Below are 16633 nucleotides of genomic sequence, written 5' to 3'. Positions count from 1 at the left end.
TGGCATATGTTGACTTGAAGTCTGACTTTTAAAAAATTCTGACTATATATCTCTAACTAATAGAAGAATACTCACGTTCATATAAATATGAAAACATAAGCCCCCAATAGAAAGTTCATATCTGTAAAGTGACTCTTAATCTGAATCTGATAGATGAGAAGGGAAGGTTAGGTGTCATAATTTTTCTTTTTATCGTGTTGAACTTTAATCAGTTAAAATGTATTTTAAAAATTTGTATCACGAAACTAAATGCTCCTTTACCAGCTCCACAGAGGCATGCATGCATGTGTTTAGATAGGGTAATAATTTCTTTTCATTAGAACAGTTACTATTTAGCACCAAAATTTCCTCTCATTTTATAACTCTTAACTTGGAGATATTTCTTCCCACAAATTTTCTTTCATATATTTAGTTCAAACCTTCCTGTAATTGCAAATATAGAGCTTTTTTTTTAAACTAAACACATTGGTTTAGATTGTCCTAAAGCACTTTAGTATATAACTGGATAGCACCATAGTTTCCGCCCCCAAATAATATATAAACTTTCATTACTTTTGAGCTCTTAGATAATGAACTTTTCAAGTACTGTTTGCCTTCCTTTAATGTTTGTGGCTTGTATGTGTCTTTAAAAGAAACACATTTGATGTATAGTATCTTGTTTGTTACCCAGTATACTTTCAGTAACATTGGTGTTGATTTGTATTTTTGTAACAATGTACAAAATATAAAATTCATGCTTTCATTTTAGGGGAAAGGAAATGGAGAATTTTGCCAGTGTTACTCTGGCCAACAGAAGCAATTTAGAATTACTAAGTTATCACCAGCAATGGGTTGCAAGTTTAGACTAGCAGCCAAAAATGACAAGGGCACAAGGTAAGTCACACTATATGAACTATTACAAGAATTACCTTTCAGTTTTCCACATTGCTAATTATCTAGAGCAAATCCTACTTTTAGAGTTTTAGTTATGTCAAAAGACATTCTCTTAGGACTCCTGCTGGGGTAGAGTAAACAAAAGTATGTTTGCCAATAAAGTACTTATACTTAATTAAGGTCTCTTCCTCAACCCCCAAATCATGACCCATCACCAGACTTATAATGATGTCTTTCCACTTTGAAATAGGCTAGTCCGTTGTTGCCAGGCCAGTATTTGAGGGCCCCTAGTCTGACTTAGAACCTGATAAAGCTTGCCCTTATTTGACATAGTCCTAGGGACCCAGGGTTGCTTCCATGCCCAGTGAAGCATTAAAATAAAACTTTAATAGAGGTCCCAAAGTAACATTGAAATGAATTTTAGATCATCCATCTAAATAGATAATCTAAATTTGCCTCTGATTAGTGTAAATGACTGATACTTGACTTGTGGCTTTAGTGATTGAGAATTGATTTTTCATACAGTATATAAATAAGATTATTTGAAAGGATTTTGAAAATAGCAAAATTCCATAAAAAGAAGTGATGTCACTATCTTATGTGTCTGCAACTGCCACAGAGATTATATGTGAGATCTTTAAAATATCTTTTAATTAGTTGGAGCTGTGATAGTGATGGATAGTTTTAGGATCATGCTGAAACAAGATGAATACGTATGTACATATGTGCATGCATGCATGCATACCAAATATAAGGTAACTAGGATTGTAGGGGTAGCACCTGCAAGGACACAGATGGGCTTTGTGGTAGTGATCAAGTTGAGTCTTGAAGGAAACAAGTGATTCTAAGAGGAAGAGATGAGAAGGGGGGGTGCATTCCATGCATGGAAGACAGTCAACACAAAAGTACAGACAAAGCTGGGAGGTAGAATGATATGTATGAACAGCATGAATAAAAGGATATTCTAAGAGTTTTAGATTTAGCAGAAGGTCACTATCAAATCCAAGGAATTATTGCTACTACAATCATAATCTGTTATCATATACTAATTCTTAAGATGTTGAAGAATGTTTCTAGTTCCTTCTATTCAGTATGAATATCTTTTGTTTCTAACAGTGGCTTTAGTGAAGAAGTCTTATATTACACCTCAGGCAGTGCCCCTTCCATGCCAGCAAGTCCTACACTAGTTAAAGCTGGAGTTACTTGGTTGTCCTTACAGTGGAGTAAACCCTCAGGAACACCATCCGATGAAGGAATCTCATATATATTAGAAATGGAAGAAGAGACATCAGTAAGTGTTCATGTATATTTTTAAATGAGATATTTGAAATTACAGACATTTTTAGCACAATACTTGTATCCAAATACAATAAATGATTTAGCCAGTATATAGTGACAGATCTAGTGCATAATTTTTAAAAATTAAATGTATTCCCTAGCCATTTCTTTAGTCCAGCCACCAATTCAATTGAAGTTTGAGAATTTGATTGTTTCTTTGAGGTTTGTATCTATTTTTTGTTTTACAGTGATAGGTGTGAGAGAAGGTACAATACTACAACAGGGCAAGTTAATGAGGTCTCTTTGAGGCTTCAGTGAATATCCCTGGTCTCCTAGAGAGCAGTCACAACCACGAGAGAACGGACAGTATCAGTGGCACTTTGACAGCTAACAGAAAGTACCATCCAGTTCACCACATACGTTGCTTTTCAAAGGGCTACAGTGTATATAAAGGAGTGCCTGCTCCCACAATAAAGATAAAGAGCTCCCCCTTGAAACTAATAGGTGAGATTGAATAGTGGCTTCCCAGTAAGGGCCCATCTCCATTAGACTATAGCTGTGGCAGAATTGCTGTTAGGATTGCAGTCACTTTGGAAAGGCAGTTTTGCTTCTGGATCTTCAATGGCCCTAACCCTAAATGACCATCCATCTACCAAAACACAGTTTGTAGCTAGCTACAAAAAAGTTAAACATTTGTCTATGTTTTATTAAATTTTATAAAGATCCATTTTAGACCTGGGTTACACTCAGTATTGAAGAAGACTTGGTTTGCTTCTGACTTCACATTTACAGTTGAAATAGGAAACAGTAAGCTGCGGTAGTATTTCTACTTCTGCTAGGTCTGTGATCCCCATTGTCAGCTATCCTTCCATTGTTAAAGATTTCAGTCCATCCGTGCTTTCACATATTGTATGTTTGTCCATGTTCTCTCATATATTCCCTAGAGGATTTTCCCGTCATTCTTGATGATTTTCCCTAGGTCTTTCTACATTTCATAGTTATTTGTGCAGTGAAGAGGCTGTATTTTATAAACTCTTATTTTCACCTGCTTTTCTGACACTATAATTCCCTGGTGATATCCCTTCTTGTTTAGGCACTACCTTCAATATTAGTAAAACTGATCTCCTAAGTATGCTCCCTTCATTGGTTCATATCACAACCTATCCATGTCTTCTTTTCTTTGGCAATTTTTGTCCGTTTCTTCCCTTTCATCTCCCACTGGCGCATCTGATATGCTGAGAGCCCTTTTCCTTGATCTCTTGATATTATGTGGGCACCATTAAATGAAATTGTATCCAGTGGACAGATATAAGCTATCCACCAATTAACCATTACTAGTGCTATGTGAATGATCATCCTCATTTTCTAGTGATTTATCTTCTTGTTAAATCTTTTACATCACTTCTTAAACATAATTTGTCAGTGTTACTGTAACCTACTTATATCTACCATAAGTTTCTTCATTATCATTTGGATGACCCTCAATTTTTATTCTTAGGATTTTATGATATTTTAAGATTTGTAATCACACAATCTTTGTAGATGTAAAAAAAAATTTAAGAAAAGGGTTTTTGTTTTAGAGAAGGGCTTGGGTTTATTGAAAGTATGCAGCTTCCCAAATACAGTCCAGCCCACTTTCTTACTCCTCTTTAATTCTGGGTGCAGTTGATTGGCCTTATCCAATATTTGTCCAAGATATGTGTACTGAGAGACTAGCTCGATGAGCTGACCATCAAGCTGCATGTCATAGTCTGATGTTCTTTATCCACTTGGACTCATTGTGTTGATTAAGTTCTTTTGAGTGTTTCTACATCCCACTTGGGAGCCTCTGTAGTGTTTTTGGGGCTTGAAGTATATTTAGTCACTATAATGTCATCCAAAAAAAGAAGCACATAGAGGACCATACTATTTGTAGGTCATACTTCCATTTGTCGTCTGCATTAGCCATCAAACATGATACTAGTAAATAACTATGGCAAAAGTGTGGCTCCCTATTTTATACCTCACTTGATGTTAGTAATCACTGAACAATCTGCAGTTGCATTTACCAAGGAATTTTTGTTGATTAAGATTGTGTTTATTGTAGGAAATGGTGATAGTCTGTATCATGTCTCTTACTTTATCCATTTCCTGATTTGGGGCATCAGTGGCTTATTTAAATTCATCAGAAAGGAGCTATCTAAATTACATGCAATAATACCTTCTTTTTATTCTTTTTAAAGTTGATTTTGACCTTTCCTGTAGCAGTTTAGTCAGCTGATTTGGAATGACTAACATCAGTAACTTGTCTCTTAAAATATTGTCCATTTCATTTTTTTAATAGGAAATGATAGAGTAAGTGCTTGCCAGACTTAATGCCTCCTAACTGTCTCTTTGAAAGTATTTGTGGTACTTGCTTTGGCAGCACATATGCTAAAATTGGAACGATACAGAGAAGATTAGCAAGGTCCTTGCACAAGGATGACATGCAAATTCATGAAGCATTCCATATTTTTAATAAATTAATTAATAAAAAAAGAAATTTGTGTTTGTGGATGCAAGGCTTTTGTTTAATCTACAAACCTTTGGCCTCTTTGACTTCTAAATCCATAATTGAAATCATTAAGCATTGAAGAATTTATTGAATAAGTTTAGAGGATTTTATTGAGTTTGTAGAACTTTTGTAAATCCTAATTCTCTTCAACAAATGTTGGTACATAAATGCTGTTATCCTTACGATCTTTTGCATAGACTCAGAAGTGCAAGGTTTTTGTTGCCTTTGGATGCACAATAAAAGCAACTCTACCAGTGTCTTCCAATTTGTTTCTTCATTTAGCTACAATTTCCTTCTCTCTTCCAGTTTCATTTATAGCAAGAGTGTTCATTAGCAATATGATTCAGTAGTATGTCACTTTGATTATCATTGAACATGGATCTCACATTGTAGAGTACTAGTATTAAAATGAACATTTACAGGTGGTCTAAAGTCAGTACTATTCTTACTTTATCCATTTTCCAGTACTTTTTCACGGGGCTGAGGGCCATTCTGTATTTATCATTTGTTTCATGAGTGGCAAGGCCAAATAACTCATCACTAGTGAGTGATTTTTTGCTGTTTGCTCTAATCAATCAGTAGTCTGACCACAAATAATTGATTCTTATGTTATTCCCACATTAGTAGTGTCAGTTTCTTTATTCGTGATGCTCCATGTTGCCCTCAAGTAAGCCATAAGCCTCTAAACCTCTTCTTTTTCTCAGACCTGAGTCATATATTCCTTTATCTTTTAACCAGCCTATGCCCACTTTTACACTTGTTCATTGAGTATCAAAAAATATGTTGACTTGATTTGGAAGATCTTACCCAATTCTATATAGAATCTTTCTCCCTCTTCATCCTTTGTAGCAGATGTTGGCACATGAGCTATAATTTTATTCCCATTGGTCTTTTTAGCTTATTCTCATCATAAGATGACCAAACATCCCATAAAATAATGTCTCCTGTTTCCTATAGGCAAGTGATGAAACCAGCCCTACCAATTCCTTTGTCTTCAATTAAAGCTTGCAAACTATTCTTCCATTTAGCCTTAATTTTTGTTGTCTTCTGGTTTGAATACCATGAGAATATCATTACTTACATGATTTACTTGTTCCAAAAATATGTCACTCTGTCTTTGGACTAAGATCTTACATTTAGAGTACCAGTAGTTAAATTTATATTTGTAGATAGCTTAGAAACTGCAATTGTTAAACCACCTCTCCTCTTCACCCCTTCCCGCTTCATTCTACCATGGTATTTGCAGAAGCAGAAACAGGCCGCGTAGGACAAAGGGCTATTTCATAATTTTTCTTCATTTCATGCGTTGCCATGGCTAAAGAATTCCTTACCTAGTGGCTAGACACTGTTGACTATGGAGCTTTTCATTGCTACCTGCTTAACTCATTAGATGGGCTTTCCTCTATCCTCCACCCCACCCCAGCATTGAGAAACTGGTCCAACCCAATCCAAGGTAAAGAGGTTTAACTTTAAACAAAGCAATAAGTACCTTGCACTTCTAGACATTTAAAAGATAAAGAAAAAACAGGTCCTTTTTCATTATTCCCCTCTTTCCACTATTAAAAAGTGAAATATAAATATAACTATAGATTTGTATGTATGTGTATTATATATGTGTGTATGTTAATCTTCTAACAGGGATATGGTTTCAAACCTAAATATGATGGAGAGGATCTTGCTTACACAGTGAAAAATCTTAGACGCAGTACAAAGTACAAGTTTAAGGTAAGATTGTAAAAATCTTAAAGTTTAAAATGATTAAATAATTTTTATTTCAAACCTTAAATATTGTATTTAATATTTAATATTAATATTATCAATTAATAAGGTTGATATTAAATAATTAATGCGTCTCTTAGTCTATTCTTTCATTCTTAGGCTCTATAAAGCAGCCATTCTAGAATGTTTTCTACTAGAATTACCTTAAACTAAAACTCCTATTTCAAGCTTTACTGGCACTTTATTCTCACAACATAAATGTGCATCTCCAAAAGACACATTCAGGGTTGATGCTGTTGGTTATATTATAATAGCTTTGGGCATACACTAGTAAGGCTTTTGTTTCACTAATTTTACAACAGAATACAATGCAACTGTCTCGCAGTTACTATGTAGTTAGCAATTTTGTTTCTCCTATTCACAGACTGTATCAACATAGCTGGTGCCCCTTGTGATAGACCACTCCTGAGTGACACTGAACACATCTAGAACCTTTCTTTTACTGTCACCTTTGCTCATTTGGGGGCTGATTGTACCATGTTGTCAGTTGTCTAAGCCCTGTGTTTCTTATCTTTCTACCTTTTATTATAAACATTCTGGTAATTTCTTCCATCATAGTACCCTCAATAAAGGGTTAGCATTTTAATAGCAAGGATCAGAGTCTTGGTAGGAATTTAAAACAAAAAGTTAACCTGAGGTTTAGGGTTTACCTTTGGATTTCATTTGTGTGCACTCTCTCAGTGGTTTATCTTTGCTTCTTTTGCTGTACATCAGTATTTTATATCTTACATAGTAAACTGTGAACAAGAATCTTTCTAAATTCCATAGCTTTGGTGCCTGGCACAGTGGCATGCATTTGTGGTTGTTTTAATTATTATTTAATAATTCAGTTTAATAACAGGTAATCCGATGTTAGCTGCTTTTAAGCAATGATTGGTGTCCTTATTAATACAGTAGCAGAGGTCATTCATCTTGAGACTGGTTGACTAAAAATATCTTAACTATGTATAGTTAAGCAGGATCATTTTGGGGCACAGACTGTTGGTGGATGCAGGTTTCAGTGCTTTCAAAATAATATTTATTTTTAACATCTTAAAATATATAATTCTCTCTTTGCACCAACTAAAAGCTCATTCATTTAACATTTAACATTTCTAGTTCAAAAATCTATTACACATTTCTGCAGTCATTTGCTGAAACACTATTACATTTACCTAATACAAACATAAATAAGTTTTATAGTAAATTCTTTTGCCTCATGTCAGCCCAGTGTTTTGTAGATAGTTATATATTATTTATAATTTAAGTTCTGTAGACTATAGCTGAGCAAATTGGTATTCATCATGTAGGTAGGCAGCTTAAAAATAGAAATATTTATTTAATATTTTATTTTTTCCCTGATTACATGTAAAAACAATGTTTAACTTTCATTTTTAAATTTCTGAGTTCCAAATTCCCTCCCACCCTTCCTTCCTCTGTCATTGATAAGACAAACAGTTTGATTTGGTTACATATGTTGGGTCGTGTAAAACATATTTCCCCATCAGTCATGTTGTAAAAGAAAACAGACAAAAAAAACCCCAAGATAAATAAAGTAAAAAAAAAAGTATGCTTCAATCCACATTCAGACTCCATCAGTTCTTTCTCTAGAGCTGGATAGCATTTTTCATTATAAGTCCTTCAGAATTGTCTTAGATCATCATTTTGCTCAGAAGAGCTAAGTCATTCACAGTTGATCATTGTACACTGTTAGTGATACTGTGTACAGTGTTCTGGTTCTGCTTTCATTTTACTTTGCATCAGTTCATATAAATCTTTGCAGATTTTTTCTGAGAGCATCCTGCTCATCGTTTCTTTATAGTACAGTAGTATCCCACCACAATTATATACTGCCATTCCCTGAGTTTTGGGCATCCCCTTAATATCCAGTTCTTTGCTACCACTAAAAGAGTTGCTATAAATATTTTTGTTTTCCTTTTTTGGTGTTTTTTCCTCTTTAGGATACAGACCTAGTAGTGGTATTGCTAGGTCAAAAGATATGCATGGTTTTATAGCCCTTTGGGCATAGTTCCAAATTGCTCTTTTTAAATAGTTGAATCAGTCCACAACTCCACCAACAGTGTATTTGTGTCCCAACTTTCCCACATCCCCTCCAGCATTTGTCATTTTCTTTTTCTGTCATATTAGCTGATCTGATAGGTGTGGGGTAGTACCTCAGAGTTGTTTTAATTTACATTTTTCTAATCAATAGTGATTTAGAGCAAAAAATAGAAATGCATTCTCAGGTTGTGTGAATCAGATGCATGTTTGAAGAAAATATGAACTATTTACAAAATATTTGAACAAAGCATTAGGTAGATTTGTTAACTGAGCTCTTTCTCTTAATTTTAAAACAAACAGTCAGTAGGTGAAAACATAGTGTAAATATATCAAAAAAGTGGCAGCCTTACATAAGCTAATAAACTGTTAATGACAGTAGAGCTAGGCTATCCCATAGGTTCAGTAAAGTTTCTAAAGATTGACTTGACAAAGGCACAAATTATTCTATTTTGACTTTTTAAAAAGCATAAAAATTGTAGCTTAGAGAATTCATTATAATCTAGAAGGATGTCATACATTATAAATCCAGGATTAATATTCTTTCTTACATCATAAAACTTAACAAATGATATCATGAAATGATCTGCATTATCCAGAGTATCAGAGAAATCTGATAATATAAATAATTGGCTTTGCCACCATGACTCACCCCCATGACAGTGAAGTATTGGGCTTTTTGGAAAACTATTAGTAAAGCCTGGGTGTAGTCAAGAGAGAAACAAAACAAAGGAGAAATCAAATTTTGAGGCAAACAAAGGCCACCATTGTGAAAATATTGTTTCCAGTAAGGGACTGTTGCTGAACTATACAGGTGCACTTGACAAGTTTGTTGTTTACATGGCCTTCTTCCAAGCGAAGACTATGAACTCTTTTCATGTTAGATGATTTATTTAAAATAAAATACACTATTAAAAAAAAACAAAAACAAAAAAAACCCCTGTACATAGAAGAAAAAATATACTATTGTTTTGATGATAACTGTTAAACTTAAGCCAGCAACACCTGTAGTTTTTACATGGATGTTTGTTTTGTGGTTCACATTTTTTTCTGTTTGTTCAGATAAGTTACTTACCACCTGGTCATTGTTACCAGAGTTTGAAAAATCTTTAATACTTTTTATATTTCTGAATACCATCAATGTGCATAATCCAGCCTTGCACACAATAGACACGTAATACTAGAGGCAGCTTATGGTTGCAGCAGAGAGCTCTGGAAGATCTAAGTTCAGAACTAGCCTCAGACATAGACCAATTGTGTGACCCCAACCCAGTCACTTCATCTTCCTTAATTTCCTCATCTGTAAAATGGGGATGATAATAGTGTATCTCTCTCTCAGGTTATCATGAGAATAAAATGAGATAATCTTTGTAAAGTGCTTCGCATGCCTTAAAGCTTTATACCAATGCTAGTTAATTGTTATCCACTTTATAAAAAAAAAACACAAGAAAGAATTCCCTTCCAAATCTCATGCTTTAGCTCACAATAGAAGCTGTTGATGATGGGGCTGATAATTATGAGGAGAGATTATAAAATAGAGCCTTTTAGAATCAATCATAGGATTGATAAGCATATCTAGAGAAGAAGGCTCCCTAGGAAGGAAGAGAAGGTATGACTTCAGGTGATAAGGAGTATTTGGAGGTTCCACAATAAACAACTAGAGACAGTCACCAAATCCCTTCTTCATATTCTTCTTTCTTCATATACTTCTTGTTCTGGTCTTCCATTCCTACTGTGCCCCAGTGGTAGTCATAAGCCCTTGTTACTCCATGCCTGGATCATTTTAGTTGTTTCCTAACTGGTCACCCTGCTTGCATTTTCTTTCACTTCCCACAACTAATAAAATTTTCCTAAAATACAACTTAAACTATATTATGCAATCAAGTGAAAAAAAAAATCCTTGTCTCTATATTGCCCACAGGAAGAGATTTAAGCTCAAAGGGAGTGAGCATTTATTAAGTGTCTACTCTGTGCCAAATGCTTTATGGGTATTATCTCATCTGAGATTCAAGACTCTTCTGTCCTAATCTGACTTTACAGCTTTATCTCTCGAGCGCGTGCGCGCGCGCACACACACACGCACACACGCACACCCCCTCCCTCCCCTCCCTAGTCCCTTACTTGAATCTTCTATTTCAACCAGTCCAGACTAATTTCTTACTGGTGAATATATCTTACTCCTTAACTCTTCTATGAAGTCTTGATCTGTGCCTCCTCTAAATTCCTACCGCAGATTGTATATGCCACTTATTTAGCACTTAAAACTGCTTGTTAATTGCCCTTTGATACTTAATAACTTGTACACTCAGATTATGTGCTTCTTTAAGTATTCTTATCTCTTAGATCTGTGTGTTCCTCACAATACAGGGTTTCTTATCTATCATGAGAGTTCAAGGAATATTTGTTGTTTAACATTGTTAATAAGATTAATGAAGAAAAAGAGGAGAGTCATCATGTGAATAGAGTACCAGCCTTAGAAGCAAGAGGACCTGTATTCTAGCCTTGCCTCTAATCTAAGCCATGTCATCCTGAACGAGAAGGTGCTAGGATGCATTGATTTTAGGAGCCGCCTCATCTGGAAGTTCTCTATATCGATGAAACCATAGGTCTGGTCTCTATTCCTATCCTCTGTTCCTCTTTATGGCTATTGACCAAAGAAGGAACTTTTCTCTTAGAAGAGGTAACTGGACAGGGTGTTTGTTAGCTTAAAAACAAGATTAAGAGGAGCTTCATTTGGCTTATTTGGTATTATTTTAGATTTTCTTAATATTTCAAATTTATTCGTTGGTCTTGGGCAGGGTGATAAATTAAGCTCATGTTCGCTCTTTGTAAGACTACTAAGGAAAAGCATTTTGAACTCCCTAGTTTGAATACCATTTGGATATACTAAAGATATAAAGAGAGATAAAGGTTCTAAATTAAACAAATAAACCATTATCATGAGATACCTACCATCCTGTCATCTACAGGTATTCCCCTTCGCCCTCATTTTTCATGCATATGTCAGGGTCAGAATACTGGAAGAAATTAACCAACACTGTCTTGTCAACAATCACAATGTTAAAAGATTATGCCTCTGTTGGATTTACATAATATTACTTCTGTATGTTTTTGTCATAGGTTATTGCTTATAACTCAGAAGGTAAAAGCAATCCAAGTGAAGTAGTAGAATTTACTACTTGTCCAGATAAACCTGGAGTACCTTTAAAACCTTCAGTTAAAGGAAAGATACATTCACAGAATTTTAAAATAACTTGGGGTAAGGTGTTTTCCTTTTCATATTAATACACATTCTTCAAAGATCCTTACATAAGTTGATTTGTCCAGAGGGGGCCAAATTCAAGCCACGTTATAACTGGAGTGTTTCTGTGGCATTTTGTACACATATATACTAAAGAATTCAGATCTGACATTCAGGCAGATAGGAAGCATTCTAAATTTCTAGACAGAAATGTGACATAAAGCATAGTGAAGGAACATTGGGTTAGGATTGAATCAAGAGAACTGGATTCTAGTCCCTGCTGAACCACATAGTACCTATATCTGTGACCCTAGACAAGTCACTGTCTGAGCCTCCATTTCCTTACCCGCAGCATGGGAACTTTAGTGATTTTTCCCCCTATCTCACAACGATTATGGCTTTCAGTTGCCATAACATCTTTGAAAGCTATAAAGCATTATTTTTGTGTCAGATTCTTTTCAGAGCAACATTTCAGACCATGGTTCTGGTCTTAGTTTATATATAGTTTCAAAACTAAATTTACTCTTCATTTAACTAATTACATTGTTATAAAAACTTAAATAAGATCTGATTTCTCAAAACTTCAATAAATATGTCAAATGAAATATTTTACTCTTTGTTATGCTTTGCCTAATACCAATTTTGGTTGTTTTGTTTTCTAACAGAGCCACCAAAAGACAATGGAGGAGCATCTATAAATAAGTATGTTGTAGAAATGTCAGAAGGCTCAAATGGTAAGAACTATATTAAGACAAGCAATAAGCATTTATTAAGTACTTATTGCAGGACCTGGGCAGAGCACTTAAGGATTCAAAGAAAGGCTCTCAAAGCTTATATTCTCATTTAGGAGACAATATGTAAATAACTAATACATATAAAACATATTTAGAGTAGGTGAGGGTATTCTGAAAGGAGAAGGAATTAACAGCTCAGGAGATCAATAAAGTCTTCTTGAAAGAAGTGGAGATTGAGCTGAGTCTTTTAAGGAAGTCCAGGAAGATAGGAGGTATAGCCAATGTAAAGCCATGGAAATAAGAGTCCTATCCAAGGAACTATAAATAGGTCAGGGTAGCTGGATCTTAGGGTGTATGAAGGGAGAATAAGATATGAAATTAGGATTTGAAAGGGCCTGGTTATAAAAGGTTTCAAATTCCAAACAGTTTGTGATTAAGAAAAATACCTTGGCCCCCAAGTGGTGGATGAATTGGGGGGAAATTTGAGGCATGGGCAAGAGTTATTTACCTTTTGCAGCAGTCTGTGCCCTTGCTACCTGAACTAGAGTGGTAACTGTATAAAGAAAGAATGGAACATATGCAAGAAATGCAAAAGCAGGGCAGCTAGGTGGTGCAGTGAGTAGAGCACTGGCCCTGGAATCAGAGGATCTGAGTTCAAATCTGACCTGAGACACTTGACACACTAGCTGTGTGACCTTGGGCAAGTCACTTAACCCCAATTGCCCTGTCTTCTCCCCTCAAAAAAAAATTAAAAAAAAAAAGAAATGCAAAAGCAAAAATAACAGATTAGATATGTTGGGTATAGCCTTCAAAATATCAAGCTTGGGGGTCTAGATGACTTGAAGAATGGCAGTGCCTTCAATAGTAAAAAATGAAGGAGCAGTACCATAGGAGGTTTAAGGAGAGCCAAGAGGGTTTGGAATAACCACTGTGGAAAGTGGGATGGTAAATATGTTAGGACAGAGTGGAATGTTTTGCTGTGTTGCATTGTGGGTCCAGTCAGCATGATATCCTTCTTTCCTCCAGCTCTTATCAGTACATGAAGAAGAATGAAGAAGGTGAATGTTAGGAATGATACAAAGTTGGGGACTGGCAAAGTTTGATTGGCAATATGACAGGGATAGGTACAAACTTGCAAGTTTTTTGCCCACTACTAGTTGTGGGTCACAGATCCAGGGTGGACTAACAAGGGGACCTGCACTCCCCACCCCTCCCTTCCTCAACAAATCCCTTTTGATCTCAAGCCCCAGGCAAAATACCTGGAGAGAAAAGCAAGTTCAAAAGCAAGTATAACTCAGACCCCAGGTTCAGAGCAGGATATCATTTCCAACCTTCAGCCCTGTCTACAGAGGAATAACTAGGACAAGATTCCCAGACCAAAAGGAACCCTGCATTCTTCACTCTGACCAAACAAAGTTTCCCAGTTAATTGATAGGAGCTAAGTCTAGCAGCAGTCCACTCTTGCTCAAACACAAACCCAAATCAGGACTTTGCAGAGCCCAGACCAGAGGAACAGCCATCAGACTTTACCCTGCATCAGACCATTTTAGTAGCACTCAAAGCTTATAGATATTAAGCCTCAGCTGGCCCTGAAATCCTTTAATAACACAATACTCACTACCCCAAAAAAGCAGCAACAGGATCAACATAGACCTTCCCTCCAGAACACACAGAGCCTGGCCCTGTCATCAAGTCTGAAGTCAGCAAGGAGGCTAGAAGAATGAGCAGACGAAGAAAGAATTCTACCGTAAAGAGATACTATGGTGATAAGGAAATCCAAGACACAAACCCAGAAGAAAGGAATAACCCTAAAATCTCTACAAGCAAAAAGCCTCAAATAAAAACACAACTTGCAACACAAATTAAACTAGAATTCCTGGGAGAGATGAAACAAAAGTTGAAAAAGGTTTTTTTTAAAGTGTTTGTTAATGAAATGAGAACTCTAGAAGAAAAAATGGTAAAGAAATTAGATTTGTAGAAGAAAACAAAATAGAAAGACAATGAACAGCTTGGCACAGACTCCCTAAAAATTGCAGTGAGCCAGATAGGAGCCAATGATTCCATGAAGCAACAAGCTAATAAAAGACTGCAAACATAGAAGAAAATATAAGGTATCTCATAATAGAAACAATCGACCTATAAAAAAGATCAAGGAGAAAAACTTAAGAATCATTGGACTACTGAATACTGTGACCAAAAACAAAAGCCTGGAAATCATATTTCAAGAAATATTAAAACTACCCTACTCTCTTAGAACTAGAGGGCAAAGCTTCTATGTCCCATCTCAACTTTATCATCATCAGAGATCATAGAGGGAGTCTAATTAGACAAGCCCTGAGAAGTTGGTTCTCTTATGTCTTGATGATCTTTTTAAAAAGAATAGAAAAGGGGAAGAGGAATACACTTGGGGGGAGGGAGGGAGAGATGATTAGGGAAAATTACCTCACGTAATCAGGGTTCTCAGGTAGACACCTGTGGGTGGGTAGGTGGGGTGCAGTTACATTTGAACTGGTCTAAAGAAGAAAGAATATACAAACACTTGGGTACAAAAATACTTTTCGGAACACCTAGGTGGCTCAGTGAGTAGAGCACCAGCCTTGGAGTCAGGAGGACCTGAGTTCAAATTTGGCCTCAGACACTTGACACACTTACTAGCTGTGTGACCTTGGGCAAGTCACTTAACCCCAATTGTCCTGCCTTCTCCCTCCAAAAAAAAATACATTTCACTGAACAAGGAAGGGGGAATTGGAGGGTAAATTGATTGTAAAAATAAAATATAATTTAACGCCCTTATGGAAGGGGCATTCCCAAGGACACAGTGAAAGAGCTAGACAGATATGCAGGGGACTTTGGAGGTTTGAGGTTGAGATAGATAGGAGTGAGGAGAATGGAAGTTTCATTTTTGTAGTTTCCCTTATATGACATAGATGGTCTTCTCTTTAAGGATCTTTACTCTTCTTTTAGTTCTTACTCAGAAACCCTAGCTTTGTTTCCTCTTGGCTTACCTTGCTCTCTGAACATTTTGCACTGATGATTCAAGAAATGAAGGCAAATCCTTCTGCAAGTTGTGTATTTTGACTTCTGGCAATAATATTCTCCAAAAAAAATGTGTTTTAAAATGACTTATCATTGCCAGAAGGTTGTGTCTCTGGGTTCACTAATGCTATGCCATGAGATCAAGACAGTTCATGTACTGTACATCTCTTGTTTGAGGCCCAACCTGGCTACTCTCAGGAGGCTTACTAACAGTCTGGCAGCAGGGTGGTGAACTTGTTAGCCACAGTAACTCTTGAAGATCATCTGCTGAGGTGTAGAGGGCTTGTTGCAGGCTTTCTCAGTAAAGGAAATACCCACAGCAACAAAAGAAATGCTATGAAGTGACTTTGCCTATGTATAAAGCAAAGGATGTCTTTTAAATAGGCTGAACTCACATTATTGGTTTTTCTTCTATTTATTTATTTATAATGTTATTACCGGACCAGTAAACACATTTAAAATGCTTAATTAAAAGCACATTGTCTATCTTTTCCAGAGGCTATACAAAGGAACAGATATTTCACATCAGCAGATGTATACAAATTTGTCTTGGAAATTGTAGATAGAGAAAATTAGATCATTTCCAGGAAACTCTAAATAGGCTTAGAATTGTTCTGACAAATTACACAAATGCTTGTTTTAATGAAGTGAAGATATCTGCCGTGTCCATACTAAAATGTCAAGTATTAGACGATAATTGATTGTGCATCACTTCTTAACAGGAAACAAATGGGATGTGATATACAGCGGCACTGCTCGGGAACATCTCTGCGATCGCCTGACTCCTGGCTGCCCCTATCGTCTACGTGTGTATTGTGTTAGTGATGGAGGACAGAGTTCGGTAATGCTGTATTTCATATAGCTACATGAGCAATATGCTGAGGGGCACTGTTTATGAGTTACTACCCTATATCCCTTTAATGGAAGGGATCAGTCGATACATTTTTGTCTTGCCCACAACAGGTGCTTGATAAATTTTTAGTGAATATGAAAATAAAATGTCTTATATATAAAACATTTAATTTTGTGTATGTATTATCAGGTACCAAAGATCATAAAGCATTCATTTGGATTATGAATCACGAATTTATCATTTATAATATACTAATTATTCATTTAAAT

At 35.8% G+C, this 16633-nt stretch overlaps 1 protein-coding gene and 1 non-coding gene across 4 annotated transcripts in view; both read left to right on the top strand.

Moving 5' to 3' along the window:
• Window positions 1–16633, top strand: part of FNDC3A (fibronectin type III domain containing 3A) — a 193357-nt gene that overhangs the window by 151422 nt on the left and 25302 nt on the right. For all 3 annotated transcript variants that reach the window (XM_036743461.1, XM_036743460.1, XM_036743459.1), the window contains 6 exons: window positions 749–873; window positions 1990–2164; window positions 6323–6409; window positions 11621–11759; window positions 12407–12475; window positions 16234–16352. In XM_036743461.1, coding sequence (XP_036599356.1) covers window positions 749–873; window positions 1990–2164; window positions 6323–6409; window positions 11621–11759; window positions 12407–12475; window positions 16234–16352 — 714 coding nt within the window. The remainder of the gene's footprint in view (window positions 1–748; window positions 874–1989; window positions 2165–6322; window positions 6410–11620; window positions 11760–12406; window positions 12476–16233; window positions 16353–16633) is intronic.
• On the top strand, window positions 4540–4646 carry LOC118840628. The gene has a single exon (XR_005009798.1). It is a non-coding gene; the product is annotated as a U6 spliceosomal RNA (small nuclear RNA).

This window comes from Trichosurus vulpecula, chromosome 2, assembly GCF_011100635.1.
Source record: "Trichosurus vulpecula isolate mTriVul1 chromosome 2, mTriVul1.pri, whole genome shotgun sequence".
In the NCBI taxonomy this organism is placed as follows: Eukaryota; Metazoa; Chordata; class Mammalia; order Diprotodontia; family Phalangeridae; genus Trichosurus; species Trichosurus vulpecula.
Note: the sequence above shows the minus strand (reverse complement) of the source record. Positions and strands in the feature narration are given on the sequence as shown.